The sequence below is a fragment of the Phragmites australis genome, chromosome 13, assembly GCF_958298935.1.
Source record: "Phragmites australis chromosome 13, lpPhrAust1.1, whole genome shotgun sequence".
Classification (NCBI taxonomy): domain Eukaryota; kingdom Viridiplantae; phylum Streptophyta; class Magnoliopsida; order Poales; family Poaceae; genus Phragmites; species Phragmites australis.
The window spans coordinates 18,837,102-18,862,630 of record NC_084933.1 but is presented as its reverse complement, the minus strand read 5'-3'; the positions used below and the strand labels follow the sequence as shown (position 1 = coordinate 18,862,630).

General features: G+C 44.0%; 1 protein-coding gene across 1 annotated transcript; it reads right to left on the bottom strand.

The window, feature by feature from the left end:
* Nucleotides 1–466: 466 nt before the first annotated feature.
* Nucleotides 467–7,934, bottom strand: LOC133887990 (polyadenylate-binding protein RBP47-like). Its single transcript, XM_062328064.1, has 6 exons — nucleotides 7,501–7,934; nucleotides 6,001–6,454; nucleotides 2,575–2,630; nucleotides 2,364–2,494; nucleotides 2,176–2,272; nucleotides 467–867 (listed from the first exon to the last, which is right to left on the bottom strand). The coding sequence occupies exons 1-6, from the start codon at nucleotides 7,864–7,866 to the stop codon at nucleotides 709–711; spliced, it is 1,263 nt and encodes a 420-aa protein (XP_062184048.1). The 5' UTR covers nucleotides 7,867–7,934; the 3' UTR covers nucleotides 467–708.
* Nucleotides 7,935–25,529: the final 17,595 nt, after the last annotated feature.

The window sequence follows — 25,529 nt, the reverse complement described above, 5'->3', positions numbered from 1 at the left end:
TACCCACGTAACCCACCGGATTCGTATCGTCTGACTTTGTCGGAGCAAAGTCCCCATACATACCCACGTAACCCACCGGATTCGTATCGTGAAGCAAAGTCAGGTGTGTTACAGTAACTCGCAGTTCGTATTTTCCTGTCACAACACTGCTACAGTACCTGTTTCAACAGTATTTTCCTACAGTAACCTCTACAGTATTTTTGCTGCAGTGATTAACTGCACTTTACTGCCCATGCATTCACGAATTACTGTGCCACCCCTGACTTGGCTTCAGCAAAATCAGAGGATTCATGTCCGTAACCCACCGCCCCCGATGAATGATAGCCGCGGCTAATACCTTGTAAAACCGTCCCGTACGAACAATCCGAACATAAAAGTCCTGCGTCCACACTAGTTGGCCGCATATAAGAAAGCAACCTGCATTTAAACGACTGACACAGAAAATACTACGCATATTCGAGAAAAGTGTACGCACAACAATGGTTTAATTTATTACCAAGTCAAAATTTCTTGAAAGAATACCAATGACTCCTGGTGTACAAGCCTTGAGGTTTCGTTCTCGCGACACAGACACTACAGATACCATTCGTGCAACCTGTCTCACCCACTTTTTAGGATATAACCTATAACGACCTCTCACCTGACGCTCCTACGCTCACCGGACCAAAACCTTGTTTTCCATCGGAGGGGACGGAACGGAGAAGCCCCTTAGCTCACCAGTTGCTGATTGCCGTAGAATGGAGGATAGGCTCCATATGCGGCGGCGTACATGTTCGGGTGCGGCATGGGGGAGGCGTAGCCGTATCCGCCGTAGAACGGCGTGCCATAGTACATGCTGTTCCTCCGGTTGCCGGAGTCACCCCTTGACTGGGAACAGAAAAGCAAATGATGAGTTTAAGGGGAGGAAGGAAATAAGTGATTTCACAAAACACATACCTTCACTCACTACCACAAGTGTTGGGCAAGCATAAAGACGTCAAATATGTATGATATACTAAATCGTTGAAGACTAAACTCATCCTGACATGCTCCACTAGATACGATGGATGGTATCGAAAAGACGTATATTTGCTGACGGAAAACAAATAATCCTGCGCAAGGGATCAAAATGCCAGGGGCAATTCAACTAGGAAACTAAGAACTATCCCACTAATGCTTAAAGATGTTATTCACTGTGGACATCACTCGTAAACCAATCAAAATTCTCTATATTCAAAAGACCCAGAAACACCAGCAGCAAAATGATAAAGACCAGTAGACCACTAGCCAGAATAAAGATGTTATCTGGGTATAACTTTCATGCCATGATACCAAATAGGAACAGTTCGAATAAGAAAAAATGTCCTGTGGCCATCGATTTCATTACGTAAACTTTGATATTTCCATAAAGTTGTAGTATCATTGGCAGTCTCCCACTACGGTAAGGTACTAAGGTAGTCACTTTTTTGTTTTCGTTACCAAGTTAACAATTCTCCAAAGAACTGGCTTTTAGTCTTGAAAAGCTAAAAGAGAAGAAATTGTGCTCCAGATACATCTAGTAAATGATCAACAATATGATAAATCACAAACTGTTCGAGAGAAATAAGTGGAGAGTGCAATAGTATCCAGCAAAATGTTTCTGAAAGTCAGCTTTCTCCCCTACCAATCGGATGAAACTTATGTGGAGAGTGCAATTGCAAGAGTTAATGAACTGCTCCTGAAAAAGTCCATATGTGTGAAGCTTAACCCTGATACTGGTTGTGGAATAGTGTTTTAGATAGCCAGATCGTGCCCAAGCTAACCAAGCAAATCCCATAAAAGCAATACTAGGACAAAAGGGTAATGAGGAAGTGGAAATGTGTCAAGCCCCACATGAGCATGTTAGTAGTCAGTCAGTCAAAAATTGATTAGATTTAAACACTAAAAAGTACCCTTTCATGGGAAAGAGCATATCATATGATGCACACGATCTTACATGAGAAAAAATTAGTTTCAGACACATCCAAAGTTAGGATACTCAATAACTTACTACTGAATTGTTGTTAAGTTAGCAGGTCCAACTATAGAAATAGTTGCATTTTAACAAACTGCTTGGATCAATGTAAACTGATGCTATAACAAGCAATCACAAAAAATAAAGAATAATCATCACCAAAAAAAGGGGAAAGGAGAAAAACAATGTTACACATGACAAACCTGCTTATGTGTTGGGCTGCGGCCCCATGAAAGGCGAACTGCCTGCTTTCCAATGGCTGATCCATTCAATCCTTGTAGTGCTTCTTCCGCATCAGTTCTAAAAACATAGTTGCATGGCTTAAATATCACTTCAAGCAAAGTTATACATAAAATAAGAGGCAATACACGTACATGCCTCAGGTGCATACCTGCTAACGAATTGAACAAAGCCACACTGCTTTCCTAGAGGAATTTTTACAGAGGCCACATCACCATATTTGGCAAAGGCCTTCCTGAGTTCATCTTCACTGACATTTGGGTCGAGCCCACCAACATATACCTAAAGCAGGTCCAACACTACAGATTAGAAATTATCATACTACAAGATAACAAACACCACGGAAAAGCAGTACCACACACCGTTCTGTTAGAAGAATCACCATCCGAATGACCTGGTGTCGAGGAGCCAGAATCACCTGAGTACCATAGTCATGGAGTTGAGCGAGCAAATGATCAAACTAGACTGATTTCAGAAACGAAAATAACCAATGTCATAAGGCCCTCTACAAAGAAGATGCAAGATACATAATTTGCTCTGGGAACATTAGCTTGATTTTGATTGATCTTCTGTAGAACAACATATAGGAAGTTAGGAACCTAGCTATTCAAGAAGTAATTGTAAAGGATCTGGTGCCACTGTAGTAAAAGCAGTGCTAGCTCCACCCTGGAATTTTCATGGACTAGGTTTTGCTTGTCCCATACTATTCATTGGTTTCTATAAGTTGCATATGTGGTCCTCAAAGGCACAAAGTACATATAGATAAAAGCACAGCAGTAATATGGAGAAAAGCAGTGGTTTCTATGGTTAGAGGAGCAGAAAACCAACGATATGCAGCCTTGTGCCACATAACCAAAGGTTTTATGGTCCTAAACTCCTAATGTGTCAAGATGCAGCACCATTAGAAAATCCATATGGAATGGCAAGATAACCACACCAGTAGCATACTCATCAGCAGGCCAAGGTGGACCTTTGAGGAGACTGGTACTGCAAATGGGGCCATCTAATCAGATGGTAAGGTTTCCTAAAGCTCAGTTTTTTTGAAACAGTATGGCCATAAAAGGCAAGTTTATGTATCACAAGCCAATATACCAGAAGTTTTCTACAATTACAATCATAAAACATGTTTGAATAGTGCACTTTTAGGTATTACCAGAACTTTGGGATGCATTCCAAAAACCTAGTTAGAACTAGGGAGAATGGAAGAAAAGTTAGAACTAGGGAGAATGGAAGAACGACTTGACAACATTAGGATCCTAGGAGGTGAAACAAATTGGACTTTCAGAAACCAATATTTGTAGTTGTGCTTGCTAAAATGCGTTCAATAAATCATAGTTATCAAACCTAGACCAGATCATCAGTCTACCCAAAAAAAGACAGACCAAGCACCGTCTGGCCTGGTACAGGCTGTTGAGTTGTTCAGGCAGTCAGTTTGGCCCAAACGCTTGCAGACATGACAAAAGTGAACGATTGCCAGTGTTCAAAGTTAAAAACTTGCATATGCAGTCTCGCAGACGAGGAATAAGCATGCTAGCCAACTGGATGTAGAGTAAATCAGCTGGTTATCTATACTCCAGTAAGAATAACCACTTAATAATGGCTAGCTTTGAACCTATTAATCAGCAAAAGTTAGTATTTACCGTGCATGCCACATTTACTAAAATAACTTCTATAAATACAGGCTGACTGATGACCCAGTGGTCGACGGCCAAGCCTGGTCTGATAACTGTCACAGGCAGGGATATTGATGGGTGGTGGATTGCGGAGGTCGTATGCGTGCGAGGTAATGGGACGAGGCCCTGGACCTCTAGGGTGCGGCTTAGTTGCCGTGGTCGGTCACCATGCCCAGGAGGCAGGAGGTAGAAGGAGAGGGAGATAGTAGATTCAATCTATTGCTTGCCTTCCCAGATTGGTCGACCTGCGCTTATATAGCTAAGCCGCCTAACATCAAAACTAACTCTTATCATCCGGACTATAGCAAACCAGCTAACAACCAAATCTCCTAACTTAACACTCAAGCTAACAACCTGGTGTTGGCTCACGCCGCATACCTCGGCCCAGACCTTCATAGTTTGATACCCCTTGGTCTTGATGTTGGTGAGCGTGTGTAACGAGATTTCGGGCTCGTCCTTCATGGTCAGCGCTTGCGTTTCCAGTACAATGTCGTCTTCGTCGGTCGGCACAACCTCAATGACGAATAGCTTCTTGCAGCAATGGCCGCACACGTACTTCTCCTCGTAGTTGAGGCCGTCTGTGTGGCGTTGTGCCATCTCCGTGGGTGTGAGGCGTTTGCGAGGGAGGCTGGGCTGGGCGCCTGTTGTGGTGCTCCCGCTACTGCTAGCCACCGATGCCAACAGCGCTGGCAAGGAGTAGCTGGAGGTGCGGGCGCTGGAAGAAGCCAGCAGAAGATGGTGTTGTTCGTACGTCCGTGCCAGCATGATCGTGTCGTTGAGGGACGTCGGTCGTGCAAAGCCATGTCAGTCTTCAATGGATCGACTAGGTCGGTCACGGACAACTGGATCTACTGGTGCTCGATTAATTCCGCGTCACGGCATGCGAGGGTGAGGAACAGGTTGCAATAGTCTGTGACGGTGCCCGTGCGACAAAGCATCACGATCATGCCTAGAGGAGATTCTATCATTGGTGGCCCAAAACACTTATGTACAAGCTGAATGAAGTGCCGCCAAGATGGTTCACCAGTGTTCGTTTCCAACCGATACTACCAGAGTTGCGCCGTACCGGTCATATGGAAGGATGCCATCCACACCTTGCGGTGCTCTGGCGTGCACTGGCCCTGGAAGAACTACTCGCAGCGGTTCAACCACGGAAGCAAATCCTCCGTGCCATCAAATTGGGGAAGTCCAATTTGAAGAATCTTGGGGGCACATGTTCCTTGCCGCTATTGCCTCTAACGTGGCCGCTGTGGTGCGGGTGCACCGAGCGGGATGAGTGATCGTTGTGCTTGCCGAGGATGCCGTTCCACGAGCCGGTGTTGACGTCGTGCACCTCGACGCCTGGTGGGTCTTTCGGTGGTCATGGATCGGCCTTCTACACGCGAATGATTGTCAGGTTGAGGGCCTGGACTTGCTCGGTGCCATCGGAGACTGACACTTGTAGATTGGACACTTTGGATGGCAGGCCATCCAGGGCTTTGATGTGCGGCACTAGCGCTACAAGGGGCTCCAAGGTGGCGACTCGCTTGTTGATGGCGGTGATCGTCACGGTGAGGCCAGTGATGGCTTTGGTGAGCGCTTCTATGAAATCGACACCTAAGCTATCTAATACTAGATTGTCACGGGCAGGAATATTGGTGGGTGGTGGATTGCGAAGGTCGTATACGCGCGAGGTAATGGGACAAGGCCCTGGACCTCTAAGGCGCAGCTTAGTTGCCTTGGTCGATCACTGCGCCTAGGAGGCAGAAGGTAGAAGGAGAGGGGGATAGTAGATTCAACTTGCTTACCCTCCCATATTGGTTGACCTGCACTTATATAACTTAGCCGCCTAACATCAAAACTAACTATTATCATCCGGAGTACAACAAACCAACTAACAACCAAATCTCCTAACTTAACACTCAAGCTAACAACCTGGCGCCAGCTGCAACCTAGGCCTCCTTTTTCTTGCGCCGTTCATAATGAAGACCCCACATGACAATAACATTCCATAAAATAAGTCAAATTGAGTAACAGTTGGACCAGATATAGCACAAAATATTACATAGTCTATGACTAAATGAAAAGAGGTTGTACAATTTCATATTGCGGATCAATGATGAAAGATGCGCATACCTAAAGATCTTCTGGGAGTTGCAGGTCCTATACGAATTGGCCTTGTAGAGCAATATACACCATTCATTTCGGTCATTGCATGAGATTTGTCGTTATCATCTCCAAATCTAACAAATCCATAGCCCCTGGAACGGCCTGTGTTTGCATCAATAATAACTTTGGCTCCTTTCACCGTTCGGTACTTGCCAGCAAAAAGCTCCATCAACATTTCATCAGTAACATCGGCAGCTAGATCACCAACAAATATCGAGTGATCAGAAGCCACTTCAGATCGCTTTTCACCCATGCTATATGATGCCCAGTTTAACTTAAAAGCTCGATCAGTGTTAGGCATCACATGACCAGTAAAATTCTGAAGAGCTTTTTCAGCTGATGCATGAGAATAGAACTCTACAAAACCATACCCCTCTGATTGCCCAGTTTGCCTATTGCGGATAACTTTTATTGTCACCACCTACAAAAAAGTAAAGTACCAAAAGACGATAAAATTACAAGTCAGAGAGTTCTGGGAGCAAAAATACACACTAACAGAAAGAAGAAATAATAAATGATGAGCTGATCAGCATTTTGCCTTGATTCTGTATTTAATAAACTTATTGTAGTTGCCATTGTAAATATGTTTAAAGAAAGATTCCTGGTAGCTACTACTAACTAGTACAAAAACAAGAATGTATAATAGCCGCTTTGTTCATTATCTCTGTTCCTGAAGAAGCAATGTATCGGTATCCATCATGGTGATCCTATAATCAGGCATCTTTTCTCTTCCTGTCAACATCAGTGAGCACACCCCCAAAAAAGATAATTGGCCAAGGCCGTAATTATAGCTTACTTTTGCTCCTCCAAAAGTTATTTTACTAATACAGTATCCACCAAAGTGCAGCAACTAGCTCGGCCCATTCAAAATGTTTATTAATTATCAAACATCAAAATGTTTACTAGTACCTTTATTATCATTATTATTTTCTCATTATCTTTTTAGTTGGATCTTGTGGGTTTCATCTCTAGCCTACCCCAACTTGCTTGGGGCAAAGGCTTTGTTGTTGTTGTTGTAAACATCAAGACCACTTCCTCCAAATTAGTTACTATATACATAAATCCTACCAGGAGGTCAGCATGTTTGTCACCACGCATACACCAATTCTAAGGGGATACGATGACCCCTTCTTTCATAGAAAAAAAAAGCATAATACGGAAAAAGAAACATTTTTAAGCAGTTACACAGCTCTAATAAACGAAAGAAGAGATATAAAAGACCAAAGAAACAAGAGCATTCCATCCGTACAGCATTGAATGACCTCAATTTGGCGCCTTAAGCAACTTTCCACGGCTAATTCTACAAATATCGCAACTTTATTCGCATCAAGAAACAACTAAGCGCAAATTTAAGCTTCTATAAGAATCCGAGGCAAAACAGACGAATTAACACATGGAAATGGGACAAATCTAGCTGTACTCATGAGATCTAGTACGGAGAAGTCCGGATCGGGAGAGAACGCAAACCTCGCCGCTGGGGCCGAAGCAGTTGTGGAGGTAGTTCTCGTCCATCCAGTACTGGAGGTCGCCGACCCAAATCGTCTTATTCTCCTCGCACCCGTTCCCGCCGGATCCGGCCATGGGCGGGGTCAGCGTGCGGCGCCCGCCAGAGGCAGGGGGCGGAGGCGGCGGCCCAGCAGCGAAGTGCTTCGTGAACTGCCGCGGTGGCGGTGGCGCGGCCACCATGGGCGGTGGCGGCGGGTACGGGATGACGACCCACCGCGGCTGCGGCATGTGGTGGTGCGGGTGCCCGTGCTGCGGAGGAGGGTGGGGGTGGGGGTGGTGAGGCGGCACAGCCGCCTGGGAGTCGGTGGTGGTCGCCGCCATCTGCATAGCCGCCGCAGCCGCCGAGGAGGAGGGGTCGCGTGGGGGTGTGGGGCTGGCGAGGGGTGGAGGGCGGAAACGAGAGGGAGCTCGTGGGTGGGGTGAGGCTGCATATATACTGGGATAGAAACGGATCTGCGCCGTTGAGATCTGGTGTCGGCTGGGTTAGAAACGGATCTGCGCCGTTCAGATCTGGTGTCGGTCGTCTGATCAGGAGGGTGGGTGGCTGATATGTGGGGCCGGAGTGTGGTATGTGGTTTGGGGAGTGAGGTATCGATGTGCGTCGGTCTCTTTTTTATGGTAAAATCTAATTTACGGCGTGTATGTGTTTACATTCCTCTATGCACACATTTAGATCATCTTCAACTATATTTTTTTTAATTTTATTCTTTTTCTGATTCCTTTTTTATTTTTATTTTTGTATTTTCTCTTATCTTTAGCATCTTCTTTTTGAATGGATTCGTAAAGGAAAATGAGAGAGAATCCCGTTCTGAAGGGAATGATTTTAGTAATCTTTTCGTAGCGGGAACTGTGAAGAGAATGAAAATCTTTTCATAAAGGGATTCTAGACCCTGACGGGAATCGATTGAGGATGATCCTATTATCATCGGATGTGTATCTATCGTTTTGCGTCCCTGGTTGAAAATTTGTCACGGACTACTGGGACCTGGGCCGCGATTCTAGACAATTCGACTACCGGGCTGGCAGGTGGGCCTGAGGCTGGAGGGAACCGAGCTTAAAAGGAGGCAACAGTGACACGGCTTGGCAACGAAGACAAACATCTCCTTTTTCCTCCTCAGACTTCTGTGTGCCTTCCTCTGTTCCGATTCTTCTTCTCCCTCATTGCTGCTCCTCTATTCCCAATCCCATTCTCTCTATCAGACTAGAGTGTTATTACTATCTGAATTTCTTCTACATTCCCCAAGGTTTGTATTCCATACTATGTTGCACTCGGTTGAAAAATATCCTCTATGTGAGTTGATTTGAGGTTCTATGATCGATTTGGTTGAGTGACTAAGATAGAATCGTGACAATAGGTATCAGAGTCGTCGATTCTCGGAGCTGTGGTGCGATGACCATGGATTTCGTTGGTGGAGGAATACGTGGTGGTAGTGCTCACTACCCATTCGTTGAAATACCGAACTGGCTAGACATCACCCCGAGCCGTCTTCTTTGCATCACCGTCAGCCAAGTGTGGTACCCGGTGACCGAGGAAGTGTTGCACGCAGTTAATGACATCTACGGGGCGATAGAGGTGCAGGTGCTTGCGTCTTCGACCACATGGCGTGTCGAGGCCTTGGTTCGGTTCCGGTCGATTTGGTAAGTGGAGCAAGCTCGGTGAGCCACCAACGGGCACAACATCTATGACAATTGCTATTCTTGGATGTCTAGCTCGCGCACCCGCTCCCATGTGCCGACGACCATTTTGGCGAGACGGCAACATCGGCGCCAGCTTCGAACATCGCGTTTGCATCTACTCCGGGCCAAGCCATCGAACCTACTTCCGCCGTCGTCGAGTCACGATCACCACCAGCTTCTGACCGATGTTTCCATGGATATGTTCTTCGTCCCAAATGCTCTAGGCTCCATCTACCCACAAGAACAAACCTAAATCTCTACGTGAGGAACCGTCTAAATAGTATTTCAATTAATTGTCAAGATGATCATTTGCTTAATCATGACTACGATGATTAATTGGAATACCATCTCGGTAGTCCTGGTACGTATTTTGTGTCTAATATCGGAACACATGTCTTTCCAACATATAACATACAACCAAGCTTAAGAAAGAGCGAGTAATTAAAATATATTATAAGTTCTTAAGTATTTAACCATTTACACAATTTATACTAAAAGGAAGCTAGGAGGGTAAAGAACAGTTCACATCCTAACGAAAACAGAAACTACGCAGCGGAAGATTAACATCTATGAACCAATAAAAGCTAGGTGAAGCCATATGCCCTTAGGCTCTATTAAAAAACCTCGCCCCATGAATAGTTTGCACTACTCATTCTCGTCACCTATATCGATGTACATGAAGTAGCCAAATAAAAGCTCCTTCTCGTCGGTAGAACCTGAAAGAGCAATGTGAATAGAAGTTACTTGCAAGACTTAATCCATAATGGGTATATATAATAGCCTAACTTCAACGGATTGAGCCATTAGCAAAGAGTATGACACAAGATTAAGTAAGTTCGCATGCGTAAGCAACCTTGATACTTATGTGTGAGCACCTAAACTTAACCACATATACATTTCTACTCTGTAACCATTGGCTTGCATATAAACGTAAATGGAACAATCTCATGAACATAATTGTAAAACGAACCATCTCAAACTTATCTCATTCAGCCATACCACACATCCCATATTCATAACTCTACGATTGTTGCAAATGGACAAAAGCATGCTTATGATCGAGAGCACGATAATTCGAATTATTCTTACACCCTGCAAGGGATACAATTTTACCCATACGACTCGAGGACCATACGACTTGAGTGACCACATAGACCCACCCAAGGGGTACTTGTGCCAACCTTTCCCAATTAGCCACAACCATTTGAATCAGGCATCGTTCGGTGCGGAGTCCACTTAGGTTAACTCCCGGAGTAACCACAAGTGTCTTTACAAGCCCTCCCACTCACACCGTCGATGTGCAAGCCTAAATGATCATAGTTACATAGGTATTCGGCTTATATTACCATTAGATCAATATATAGTTAGTACGGAAAGTGCTAGAGCCAACTATAACAACGGACGGTGCTTAAACGATGCAAGTGATATATGGCATCCGAGTTCCTCTCCCGAACTACACTGAGGAACTCCTCTGGTGCAGAAGATACCCCTAACGCCGCCAACATCTCGCATTATTCTCACATCTCATACAACCCATATCATTATCATTATGTTTGTAAACAACAAGTAAACCCTAAACTCGTGAACAATAGTGGCACCATAACTCAACTTCTACTGGGGACTGCTAATCATTTCGAATAACTCTTAAGTTAGACATCAATAATGTTATCAATGCTACAAGGATATGAATAATCAACAAGTCGAGGTAGAGGTAATGCAATTTATCAACATAGGTTCTACCCCACCAAAACCCGATAATGGACCCACTACTCATGCAAACATACATAAAGTGTAATTTATCAAGTTATACAATACGAGATCCAAAGTAGTATGTTGAGTATGCTTAGATGTTTGCCTTGCTGCTCTAGCGGTTGTCTGATACTGCCCGCACCGCACTCACAGAACTTAGGTAGCCCGGCGGCGCCTTCACTCACTTGGAACATCGGCATAACTCTCTCTAAACGAATCAAGAACGCATTGTAAAAATAATCAAACGATGGAAAAGTGAGCATATGATGCATGCTTGGTAATTAATAGAGTGTTGTGTTTCGATATTTGCAAAAGACCACCAAATAATTAGGGTTCTGAAGTTTGAAACCCCGAACAAGGTAACCTAAGTACATATAGCCTTGAAGGGCTGGAGGTGAGACTGACGTGGAAGTGGCAGTCTGACCGTCGGCTTGCAAAAGGTTTTGGCGCTTGGCGGTCAGACCGCTGTCAAGGGGTCAGATCGGCCCTAGCGGCGAGGCCACCGGCGAAGGCTCCGATGAAACCTTCAACCACGAAGGGTACCAAAAGGCTATATGGGACTAGTGGAGTGCTTCAAAAGTGATTTGGACAATATTCACCGAGCTAAACTCAAAACACCCCATGGATAAGCCTTAGGCTAGAGTTAAGTTTGTGTCTAAACGACATGGGGAATCGGTAGGGGATGCCTCACCTTAGTGTAGGGAAGTTTTCTATTGGAGAGATCCACTCTGGGGAAGCTCTGATTTGGAGATCGTGCTCTGGGGTGGTGTAGGGGCTTGAGGTGGATGAACGTGTATAGGAACTCCCCCGACGACGAGGATGAAGGGGATGGACTCGAGGAAGCCTTCGAGAAGCTCTAGGAAGTTCCCTCCATCGACCCCCGTCGTCATGGACGTCGAGGTGGTCTCTTCCTCTCTCTCTTGGTGTGGGTGAAGGGTGAGTGAGAGTGAGAGTGAGGATGTGTGTGAGAGAGAGTGTGCGAGAATTGACCGATTTTCTTAAGTGGAGCCTCTGTGTTGTGGCAGTCAGACCGCGGGACGGGTCGGTCAGACCGCTAGAAGGGTCTTTTGCTGAAATTTCCTAATTTTTCCCTGTTTCTATTCTTCCTCTTCTCAAAGTATTTAGGGCTTCCCTAAGGAGCTTTAGACTATCTCCAAAGTATTTTTTTGAAACATGTTTAAACTCAAGTTATCAAACAAATATACATAAGCATAGTGCCATGACAATTATGAATGATTAATCATGTGATTAACATTTTAGGACATGACAAGATTCCACCTCATCCAAATTCCACCTATTAGCTCCAAGTCATCAAGAACGAAGCAATGTTTCGCAAAAGCAAGAATGCCGCTGCAAAACCCATCCAAAGCAAAACTAAAAATGTGCATGCCCACCATGAGATCCTAGGGAACTTGCCAAAGGTTCTTGTTGAGGCTAGAGACCTTCAGGTGCAGAAGAAAATGGAGGAAGAAGCTTGGAGAAGAGGACGAAGTCTGCTAAAAATTTTAGAGCAAAGAGGGTGACGAATTTGAGTTGAAACTCCTCCAAATCTTCATGCGTGTAAGAAAATATTGGGTGGATGGAAAACTAAGAAGTTAGGGATTGTAATGGGGTGACATGCATACCTTGATTCTTACTCTCGGGGTGGGATTTGGATAGAAGGATGAGAGTTTGAGTGAGGGAGAGGAGAGAGCAGCAGCTCCTTGGTGCTGCTCGGTTTGGGAGTGGCAGGGAGCACGTGAGGGAGAGAGTGAGCTGAGGGAGAGGAGTGGGACTGCTACTTTGCAGCCAAGTAGGAGAGGGAGGGTGAGGTGTGGGGCTAGCTAGTGGGTCCCACATGCTAGAGAGATAAGCTCAAATTCAGTTGCGGAAAAATCTATGAGACTATGCACAGTGATTACAACAAGATGAACTCATTTTAAATGGATTCACCTGACGCGCCTATGCAGGACTTAAACTAAACGAAAACTCTAGCATTGGGTATTTTTAAAATACTTAGCAATTACAAATCCAACATTAGAATAACAAGAACTCCTCAAATGCTTAACAATAAACATGATGCTCATGATACATGATTATGCTTAATAACATATTTACGAATTTAGGATGTGACAATAAGGGCCAGTGGTATCGACTTCTTGACATCCGTCTCTGAGTAGAATTAAAAAACCTTTCAAAATTTGAAACAATGGGTATATGCACATTAAATATGATCAGACGGGCATGCAGAGATTCGCACGACACCATTATCCCGCTTTTCATGCTGATCAAGATGACATATAAATGAGAGTGATTGCCAAAAAAGATGATAAATTTTGGGCTATTTACCCATACTAGCCGGAATTGTAGTTATCATTCCTTGCTCTCATAGCCAGTCTCTTCACACAAACCACCCTTTCTCTTTGTCCAAACACACGCCACCGCTGTAGAAATTTAGACTCATGGATTCCAGTTCTCCTTCAAAGACCTCCGATCCTTCTTCGCCATAGAAACAATCCGACGTGGATGCCGTCGGCACCTCACCCAAGCCGCTAGACGAGACGAGGTTTTTAACCAAGACTTGGACAGTCTCATCAATACAAGAATCAACACTGAAGGAGCTTGAGGTTGAAGGAATAGTGCCTCCCCTCGATCTAGTCGAATGGAGGCATGCATCTGGTGGGGAGTTTCCAACCCGCAAATTTGAACATGAGTTTGTGGTTTTTGAATCATTTTTTCATTGTGGTTTCAGCACTCCTAGAGTTGACGGAACAGACGCTCGACCGCATGACTCAATCAGCCTCCGTAAGCGCCGCTACATTGCTTGATATCCTCAAGAGTTACAACCCTGCACTCGGCACTTCAGTAGTGACAGTGGGATTTAACTGTACCACTGAAGAAGCATCAAAACTTGTTCTTAGCGTTGATCTTGTAGTCCCTGCCTTTATCGAGTCACTAGGGCTCAACCTTCCTGATGATGACAGTGAGAGGAGTCCCTCGAGCTAATGGTACGTTTAGCTCAAAACACTTGCAACTTGGTTTATGATCTGGGAATATCTATAATAGTACTATCATTTTGCTTGTCTACCATGCTACTACCTGCTATTCCCTTGCTGATGAAATAGAGTTACATGAGTCGATGTAACAACTGACAAGTTCGTGCTATAACCATTCTCGATACTAAATGACTGTGTATCCGTTAATATCTGAAAACTCGACTAGACAAAATGTTAGATGCTTGACTCTCGAGTAATCACTCGAGACAACCGTAAGAATAAGGAAAAGACTTAGTGTAAAACTAGAAACAGAAAATAATGATGGCCTTTTGCAAACTTTCATTGACTTGTGTGCTTAATCGGTGTATGGACATAAACTTGATAGAGGACACACATGAGATCGACTAGAACTTTAGAACCTTGTTTGGTCATTAGGCCTGAGATGTCTAACAATCTCTTGTGTCGTTATGCTTTACTAGGTGTAGTTGTCTATCATCAACACAACATATGTCTCTACTGGTTCTTATCCAAAGCAGTCGATGCAAAGCTAGATAAACTTTTGCAAAAGACATATACAAAATTTATGAAAACTATGGTATGATCATGTAGTCCCCGACTCTATGTTGAGGCGAAGACTACTCGATCGAAGAGTAGAAATGAACATACCTGTGTTATTGAAAGTGTATGGTGTTGTAGCCCCCAACTATCTACTCGATGACTGGAACGAGTAAAGAGTAAAGTCGTAGCATCAAAAGTATACGATGTAGCCTATAACTCTCTGTTTGATGTGATAATCAAGACAGGGAGTAGATCATATACACCAAAATATACTTGACGTGGTCCTTGTCCCTTCTCTCCATGACTGAATTCGAGTGGAAAGTGGAGCATAAGCACCGACATTATACGATGTAGCTTCCGACTCTCAGGTTGGTATGATAACCCAAAGAGAGAAAGTGAAGCAAGAAACATCAAAAAAGTATGATGTAGCCCCCGACTCTCCACTCGATAGCTAGATCGAGTGGATAGTAGAGCATAAGCATCGACTTCCATTTATCAACCACGTACTCGATGACTCCAGCCCCTGAGCGAGTGGTTGAGATTATATTATGGTCATCGGGTGTATTCCAACAACAGGGTAGGTGAGCGTTAAAAACCCACTCCCGCTCATACTCGTTTTCACCGCAACCTTTGATTTGACGTGCAATAATGACCGCACACCTCTCTTTGTAGAGATTGGACAAGTCACAACGTCTCAGCGACGCCTCGACCTCCGCCATACGTGCCACGCAACCGAGGCAGCCTTGCTCTCACGCTCAGCGATATCAGATCTTGACGGCTCCGTGTGTATAGTGCGACCTGTTTTCATGACTATAAATAGAGAGAAAACTAAGGCCATTGGTTTTTCACCTCATCTCCTTTCTTTCTCCCTACATGCCCAATAGAACTTGTAGAGCTTGAAGCTATGGCCTCCACTCCACTGTTGTCTCCCAAGCCCGATCTAGAAAGTGAAGAGATATGATTTCTCACCTGAAGGCCCCTCTTCATGGTTCCTCCGGGAGTCATTATTGTTTCCTCTGACAAGGAGGAATAGACCGAAAGTCCCAAGAGGAGAAAGAACATAATGTCCATCGGAGGTCACCATCCCTTCACACGTCACCTCCAGCATTTCCTTGACACCGATGCTGTGGAACCAGCGACACAGGAGTCGGCAACATGAGCCACGTAAGAGGAAGATGAGGATGGTGGTGATCCTGATGAGGTCATTGGTCAGGTCGCCGACAAGGTCTTCGGCGATGGAGCCTCTGAACCTTCGATGGTAGAGAAAATGCGGTCGTCTTCTCTATCGACAATCACCATATCGCCTTCGGGCCCTGCGGAGTGCCACTTGGCATCGTTAGCACCGGTCAGCAACTCCAGCAGGGTCTTTGCATCGGCCACTCTCCCTAGTCTTTATGGCGGTCGACATCCAGTCCCTGCGCGATCAGTTGTCATCCAAGGGATGAGTATAGAAGGTTCCCCAACTTGTTCAAGGGGAAGTAGGACCTACAGTATTTGCAAGAGCTAGGCGAATACTTTCTGTCAACTTTGCACTAGCCGCGCAGGTTAGACGGAAAAGAAAAAGTATGTAATCAAGTAGTTAATCGAATCAAATGTAACTGACTTACCCATAATTTACCTTTTCTATGAATGAAACTTTTGGAGTTGGTCAATATTCCATGAGTGCTCGAGTATCTTGTCGTTTGGAGTAGATAACTGATGTAACGAAAATGGCCCTATTAGGTCATGATTGTGATTTTGGTGATTAATGACAACATAGTGATTGGGACTAATATGTTTGTCGAGAATATATATTAGTAGGTCTCATGGATGCAATACATAAAGAAGCCACTGAAGTTAGGACAAAATTTGGACTGAATTGGATAAGTCCTAGGAAAAATGACTACACAAAATGGTCCTGTGCTTAGAATTTTGTACACACCAAAGTATTCCTCCCGGGTGTGTTATATTCACCGAATGGTCTGATGCTTAGAACGCTATACACACCGAAGTGTTTTCACTCTGAAGAGAAAAATGAAGACCACACCGGATGGTCCGGTGATCATAATACTACACACTGGATGTCCATATCGGAGCATTTAATAGAAACTATGCAAATGAGAGAATGAAAGATTTCAACAAACGGATGGTCCGGTGATGAAGAAGACAACACATTAGAGTGTTTTCCAGGAAGATGTCAAAGCAGATGAAAGTCAACACACCGAAAGGTCCGATGATCAGAGGGTTTACACACCAGTCTAATTGCACAGAGAAGAAGTGGCTCGGTTTGGCGCAAGACAATACACCGGATAGTCTGGTGATGGAAGTGAAGGATACATTGGACAATCCTGTGTTTAGAATGTATTTGAGTAGGGTTCTAATGGCTAGTTGTTAATACTGTACTCACTAGATGGTCCGGTAATTGTACTACTATTATCACGGATCATCCGGTGTTCACAGTAATTGGAGCAATGGCTAGTTGGCGAGTTTGAGGCTATATATACCCACCCATTCGATCATTTGAAAGCACTGGAGTCCAAAGAACCTCATACACACTTCAGAAGACATCCAAGCCATCAAGGTGCTTAAAGTGTTCATCCAAGGTGACTAAGCACAAGATTAGAGAGTGATTAATGCTTATAGGTATAGAGAGAAATGTTGCTAGGTGCTGCAACCTAGAGAGTGGATCAAGGAGTGATCCAATCGTGTAGCGAGAGGTATGCTGGCGTCTTAGAATCTTGGTGACTCGCTGGTAACTTATTGACCCTCCGACTTAGTGTGGAGAGGTGGGAAGAAGATTATGCAGGGACACGGATGCCCTTGTCTTTGTAACTAAAGCTCCAAAGTGAAGATAATGCACAAGTGACCGAAAGAGATGTTAATGGTGAGACCTCGCCTTAGTGGCTTGGCGGCTCATCATGCTTGAGATCTTGTCTTGGTAACTTGATATCCTAAGAGCCGTGACCAGAAGAGACATGGCATTCGTCGAAGTCATGTTCACTGGTCGGATGGATGGGACACCATGTCCCACCACCTCGACTCAGGCCTTTGTTGTCCCAAGTGTTGCGCGACTTGCTCCTGTCGACTGCGGCTATGGTCATATCTGGACTCTTGCGCTTGTCGTCGGGTTTGTTCTTCTTCCCCCCATTCGTCGAGGACTCGAGCTTGTCCTTGCCAGATTGAGGGTTCTTGGCGTGTACTTGGGCTTCCGCTCGCTTTGCACACTTGTCGGCCAACTCGAAAAGCTTTTTGATCGTGTAGATCTTCCAAGTAGCCATCTTCCCGAGCGGATCCGTGTCCCAGACATATCGCTTGAAGGCAATGATGGCTGACTCGTTAGAGATGTCTATGATCATATTACGACTATCGCTGAACCGATGAATGAAATCTTATAGTGATTCATTCTCACTATTGTTCAGCTAATGGAGATCATTCTCTGTTCCTGAGTGCTCGAATGTGCCTTGGAAGTTGGCTATGAACTGAGCCTTAAACTCGGCCCACATTCAGATCAAGTTAGGAGGCTGGTTCAACAACCAGGACCTGGCAGGTCCATTGAGCGTTGTTAGCAGATAATTGGTCATTACCTTGTTATCATTGCCCGCTGCTCAAATAACTGTGGTATAGATCTGTAACCACTCATTGGGGTTGATCTTCTCATCATACTTCTAGATCGGGTCTGCCTTGAACTTCTTGAGTCATCGTATCGACCAAAGCTCATGTATGAAAGCTTCGTAGCCTCCATCGAATTCTTCAGGAGGAGGTGGGAAGGACTATCACGCATGTTTCTTCAAACAGGGGAGTTGCACCATCCATCTCATCCTGGAAATCTATGATCGTAATAACGACGATCGTCCTCATGGTGTTCCTCATGGCGGTTGTCTATAACTATACATAGATCATGCCAATACTGAGGAATACGATTCCTTATGTCTTCCTGGTTCCTGCGCCTTGTAGGGTAGTTACAGTTTAGCCTACAAAGTGGTGCTTGAGCTCGATCACCTGAGCTTCCCGTCTGGGATCTCTTGACTTAGGGATGCTCGCGTCCATGACTCCTCGAGCCGAAGTCTTGCCGGCTGGGGCACCTAGAGTTGCTAGGATTGTTCGCTCGAGTAGCTTGGATCTGAGCCGCATCGAGTAGAGTCCTAACTTGATTAACCATAGGGGCTAAGAGATTCATTGGATCCAACTCCATAAGGGACCTTAGAATCAGATGGACTCCTTGGATATTAGCATCTAGAGTGATGAAAATATCGTTGCCCAAACTTGGCTGTGGTCGAGACGATGCTACTCTACATTCACTATTCTAAAAGGGCTCATTCCTCGATGCTTGAGTCGCTTGTGGTGGAGATGTGCCCACCGGAAGTCGTCGTTGAATACCATAAGGTACCTAACCTCATGCGGTCCCTCGATGGAGAGTTGCATCAGGGACACATAAAGCTCTAGCCGTAGATGTCTCTGGTGGTATTTCGCTAGCAACACCGGTACCATGTGTGGCGGTTACCGCTGCTGGATTCTCAAAAAATGTTGTGCCATTGTTTACCACGGTGTTTGAACCTACTGCTATTGGGTCAGCAGGTGGGATATCGGCTCCTCTGGCCATGAACACGAATCGATCTGTTCGGTTGCTCTGGCTGGCAAAGTCCTCATCGCCACCCTCGTCGCTGTCGGTGTCCATGCACAAGAACATTAGGCTCCTTGGGATCTCACTCGAGATGTCCCACCTCGCGGTATGCGTCCAATAGGATGAACTCGATAATACCGGTGCGGATCGGTTCACCTTGATGGTCTCAGTGGAAGATCATAGTTATGAATGCCATCTCCGATCTGACTAGGGGCGATTCAAGGGTGATCGCTATTAAACCGAAGTGGTCGTAGAAGCCAATGTCGGAGAATCTGGTGTCGATGTGCACTCAAGATATAGTCGATCCTGAAAAGCAGAAGCCCCCTACCTGGCGTGCCAGCTGTCGATGATTTTTTCCTGATAATGTGTCCGGAAATAACAGGGTTCCTGATAATGTGTCGATGATGCACACGCAATGTATACAGGTTCAGACCTTCGGTTGGAGTAATTCCCTATGTCCTGTATGGATGATTATGTGTATGTATTCACTCGAGTATAGGTAATGTGGCTAACCTATTACAAGGAGTAGATCATATCTAATCTAACATATGACTATAGTCGTCGAGTTCCTTGTGCGCTAAAGTTTTGATGCCTGCCTCCAATATCTCCCCCGGGTAAAGATGTCCAAATGGGCAATGAAACATGGGCCGACCCGAGGCACGACACTGTTGGCACGACCCAAGCACGGCCCGGTCTGAACCTAGATGGACCGGGCCGGCACGGCATGAGGCCCCGGGCCGTGCCTAGGTCGAGCGTGTGGCACAGCATGCCAGCACAGCCCGGCACGGGCACGACACGACCTGGCACGGCATAGCCCGGGAGGCACGGCCCAGCAATAATAATAAAGCTCTTTTTTATTTATTTTCTATAATTTTTTTGGAATTTTGTAGCTATTATTTTTGATTTTTTTCTATTTTTGGAGTGTTGCCGGGCCGAGCGTGCCTCCGTCGTGCCTGTCGGGCGCCTCGTGCCGGCCCAACATGGCACGGTGAAAGATGGGTCGTGCCGTGGGCCGAGGATGAGGCACGCGGGTCGGCACGGTACAGCCCATTACAGTAGTCGGGCCGTACCGAGCTGGGCCCGTGCTGGGCCAGCCCGAGTGGCCCATTTGGTCATCTCTGCCCCCGGAGGGTTTGGATCCCCCTTATATAGGGGTGATGTACCGCCTTCTATCCAGTCGTAGTCAATAGAGAGTTCTTTTTCTTGTCGTTCAAGTAGATAGATCGGTCATAGATACTAGTCTTCTCGAGTTGGGTAAGCAATCGAGGTCTTCCTAGTATACATGTTCTGGATTCCGAGCGTATCCAATTCCATAATATCCAAAGTTATTAAGTATGCTCACGGCATACCCCGTCCGTATATAGTGTACTTTTTATACATATATACCATATAGTTAAATATTCGACAACCCTGGCACTGACACAAGTGTTGGTTTTCATCACACTATATATCTTGTTCAATTAATAGATGACATGTATTTCTATTTATGTTTGTAACTTGCTAAATCACACAAGGAGTATACCGTTCATCCAAAAACTCACAATTAAATGGCAAGATCAGTGACATAAGCTACCAACATTGCATAAGAGCAACAAAGCCAGCCTTTAGGGGTGTAAGCGCTCTAGTTTTTAAAAGTAGAACAGCTGAACACCATGTTTTAAAGTCCGTGGTGTAATGTGGACCTTTCTACATCTACATGAAAATAAGGGAGCAGTACCGACTACTAACATCTTTACTTATAGCTCTAAGCAGGGGTGAAGCTAGAGCATGAACCACCCGAGTGCACACTTTAACATATATATGATAATAAAAATTTAACATAATGTATAAATAACAAAGAAGTAACGATAGAAATGCTTAACAATATGAAGGAACTCATAACATTTGTTATAATAGCATAATAAAGGTAAATAACGCCGAAATCATGAACAAAATATAATCGGCATTAGCAAAATACACCATTCAACCTCGATGGCCTACAAAATATGTAAAAAAACATGACTTAACATTTTTGAATGAGAAACTAAATTGAAAAGATCAAATAAAAATAATGCATTACCGTCTAGTATTTAAGTTCTTTCAACACCTTGAAACGACGAACCACAACATCATTTGTAATTTTTTGCATTTCTTGTTTCTCCACATAGAAAATGAAGCTATTGCTCATGTATTCATCACCAATACAATTGCACAAATATGTTTTCACAATTTTCATGGCCAAAAAACATCTCTCAACTGTAGCAGTGGCGACAGGCAATACAAGTACTAACTTCAAGATCTGATAAACCAAAGGATAGCAAATATGTTTTCTTGTCTCTACCATTTTTCTTTGAAAGCTCAACAATAGTTTGTATGTTGGAGAATCTATCATCTTCCCGCACATTAGCAATGTAAAGAGAAAGAAGATGGTTAAGTTCCCTCAATTCTCCAGAATCAAAATTATTGGGATATAATTTAGCTAGGCTTATCAAACTCTCCACATTGAAATCATGAAATGAATCTCTTGGATTGAAAGCAGCCGAGCAAATAAGCAGTTGAGAGGTTGTCTCATTGAAACGACTATCAAGCTCTAGAAGTAGCCAATCAAGAACGTCATTAAAGCAATCAACTTCAAAATGATGTTTGTTGGTAATTCCAGATTTTTGCCTTGGCTTCTTTGGATTAATATATGTCTCATCCATTTCCAACTTGAAAATATCATGCTTGTCACAAAATGCATACACTTCACCTAAGACTTTCTCCCACCCGTCTCTTCTAAGTTCATCCAAATGGATTCTAGTTGCTTTCACACAGTTAATAGCATTCACAATATCTTGATCTTTTCGTTGCAATGCAATTGACATGGTATTTGTGATCATTAAAATAGTCAACATGAGATGTAAATAGAAGACAAATGCAAAAGACTGGAAGTACACTTAAAGACCACATGCTTGTTCTCTATTTTTTCCATCCTGTCTTTTTTCTCCACAAATTCTAGCACTTTGACAATTGTTGGGAACAAGTCAACCAAACTTTTAAGAGATTTATAGTGAGAACTCCAACGAGTATCTCCAGGTCTTTGAAGATATTGCTCTTGATTTAATCATGTCCCGGTTTTAAGCAACCCACAACCTAAGGCCTTACGCACTTCTTCAAGATTGAAATCTCAAACCATATCCCTTCTTTTCGAAGATCCACCCACCACATTCAACAAGGTAGAAATCATACTAAAAAAATTACCAATGCATGTATGCTTTCTAACGACAGTCACAACTACTAGTTGAAGTTGATGAGCAAAGCAATGCACATAATATGCAGTATTACTTTCTCTCATGATCAATGATTGCAATCCATTGAACTCACCTCATATGTTGCTAGCACCATCATATCCCTGGCCTCTTACTTGTTTCAAGCTCAATTTAAATTTTGTAAATAAAGAATCAATATATAACTTGAGGTTGGAAGAAGTTGTCTCTTTCACATGAACAAGGCCAACAAAGCTCTCTTTCATAAGTCCACAATTATCAATATATCTCAAGACCATAGCCATTTGTTTTTTGCAAGAGACATCTCTGGACTCATCAACTAGCAAGCAAAACACATCATGACCAATATCTCCAATGATGGAATGCAAAATCTCATCCGCAAAATATTTAACAATGTCCTTTTGGATATCAGAAGACACCATGATACTATTGTCTGCAGCATCAATTGTCAATGCCTTAGCTAAAGCTGCATTCTGTTCTGCTAAGCAAGCATAAAGTTCCCTGGAGTTTCCTTTGTTGTAGGATTTATTTGACTCATCATGGCCCATAAAAGGTAACCCTTGCTTCAGTATCAATCTGGAGGTATCAATTGCGCCATTAAGTCGAACAAAATATGCATTCTTAGAAGATTTACTCTGTATTTGAATAGCAACATCAATGTGTTGTTCTCTTTGCAACAAAGCATCATAATTTTTTAATGTTATATTATGAGTGCTGCTAACACCATCTACATGATGAGTGCTGCTAACACCATCTACATGATCTTTTAGTCTATCTTTATTATGCCAACTATTCCAACCATCTGCAACAAAAGATTTATATCCGGCCTCCTTCTTAGTGCAGTATCTCATCAAAAAACAAGTAAAGCAGGAGACTCTATCCTTGGATTCGCTATATTCAAGCCAACTTCCAAACTCATCAAACCATTCAGGACCTTCTATTTTTTTCTCCAATCCGAGTCCATGGAAAATTAAGAGTACGAGGTTGACAAGGCCCATTTTGTAAGTACCTTCTTCTTACCACTTCTCTGATATTAGGATGGTAAGTAGTTATTTCTTTCCTTTTGTTTGGATCAAATTGGATCTCCTCTTCCCAATTGATGTCTTGTGGAGCTGAATTCATAGCATCAGTATCTTGTTGACAGGAATTCCCAACATTAGTAGTATCGTCTGGCGCTTTCCTTTTCAACCATCTTTCCATAAGTTTACCTGTCATCACACATTATTCAAAAACTCAATTACATTATTCAACATAAAAAAATAAATCGATCAAGCATCCATAAGCATTAAGCAGATAAACTTACTTGACATTTTTGTATAACTGTAATGAGTTCAGTTCTCAAAGGAGTCAAAAGTCCCAATTCCTCTCCTCCAATCCTTTCTTTGCAATTTGCAAATCCCCCATTTCAAACTCCTAGATCACACAAAAAGTACTGTGATCAAAATCTCAATATAACTAAATTAAACGCATTCCTCTAATGTCGAAGCAATTGAACATTTAGGGCAATTTTCGATCAACATAATTCAGGGAAATTTGTAATATGGAGCATCCTACCAAAATCTTGAAGCAATTGACAACTAGAAATCCAAAACTGACAAATAGGAAAAGAAAAAAAAAATCCACCCACCACCTCTACGCATGGGTGTTCCTCGGAGGCAAGCAGCTGGTACCTTGCTTCTTGTCCGCTTGAAGAACCGTGTGGACTCACGATCACTGACTCACTGTGGACCTCTCCGGTGGCTTGGAGGTAAGCGAATCTAAAGGAATCGATCCATCTAATAAAGAAAAGAAGAAAGGAACAATTTAGTTCATCCGAGCAAGCTAGAAACAACAAAAGAACGAACCAATATGCAATTCCGCATCCGCGTACATACGGACGACCGCCTGCCCACCCGCCACTGCCATCCATGATCCATACAAGAGAAAAGCTAGACTACCTTGGTCCTTGGAGGCTTGGAGCCGGCGTCCCTACTGCCTGGTGCCCACAGTTTTTTTTTGTGAAGGACCGAGCTCCTCGTGCGGCGAGGGGGAGGCGAAGAGTCTGGAGAAGGCAAGGAGAACCGTCATGGGCCGTGCACCAGGCTGGCTAGGCTGCACGCCTAGGCTGGTTGCTGGCTGACCTTGTGCACATCCTTGAGCAGACCTGGTGCACAAGTGAAACATAGGTACAAGTAACTGAAAAAAAGTTTGGACCCTGGTGCCGGTGCACCACGGTCGGCCCATTGGGCTTCGCCCCTGGCGTACTTCTTACTTCTGCATGTTTGAAAACAATAGGAGTATATGACTTTACTTAGATAATAAGATCTAAAATGGTTTGTCTATTTAGTACTTGTGATTTTTAATATGGCATTTGACCGACCAATCGGATGAGTTTAGCATCACCAAATGTAAAACATGACACAACATGTTCTACCGAAACGAACAATATGTAATGCCATGTAAAATTTTATTGGCGTGAAACCTATCACGTTTTGTACCGGAGTGATCTAAAGAACGATTAACGGTCCAGGAAAAGAAAATCAAATCTGAAATCCGAAATTATGTGCAGTCATGTTGTTAACTTGTTTTGAAAGCTGGAGCCTAATTTTCTTTCTATCCCATCCAAACGTGGCCTTCCGTTATACTAGATCGACAGGTAGGGAAAAGGCATGTGTGAGAGTGACGGCCCGGCTGCATAAGCCGTGATAGCCCCATGCGCCCGATCGATGGAACAAGAAAGCGTGTGCTTTGCTTCTCCCGTCCGTGTTGCTTGACTTTTATGTGAAGCTAGGTCTCCTTTTAGAAATTTCTCTGGTACATAGAGAGCATTTTTCCCGTTCCTCCGAACGTCTTTGGACCAAAGCCAACTGATGGACGCAGAGCTCTGCCGACCTGGGCTCTGCCCCCGTCCACCAACCGAGCACATCGTCGGCTGCGCAACCACCTGCGGATCTCAGCGTGATCTCGCGGTGACAGCTCGCGAATCATGCCGCGCCGGCGCCGGTGGAGAGACGAGCTGGGTCGAGCGGTTGACCCAGCTGCGCGCGGCAGGAGAGATGGCGTCCACGTACAAGTCTCGATAGAGGTAGGGTTAGGGCGTCTATGTTGAAAAAAAAGTACATTTATGTTTAATTTAATCTATAAATAATTTATGAGAAAAACTGATAAACTGCTATGATTATATCATAATCTAGATATATATATAAA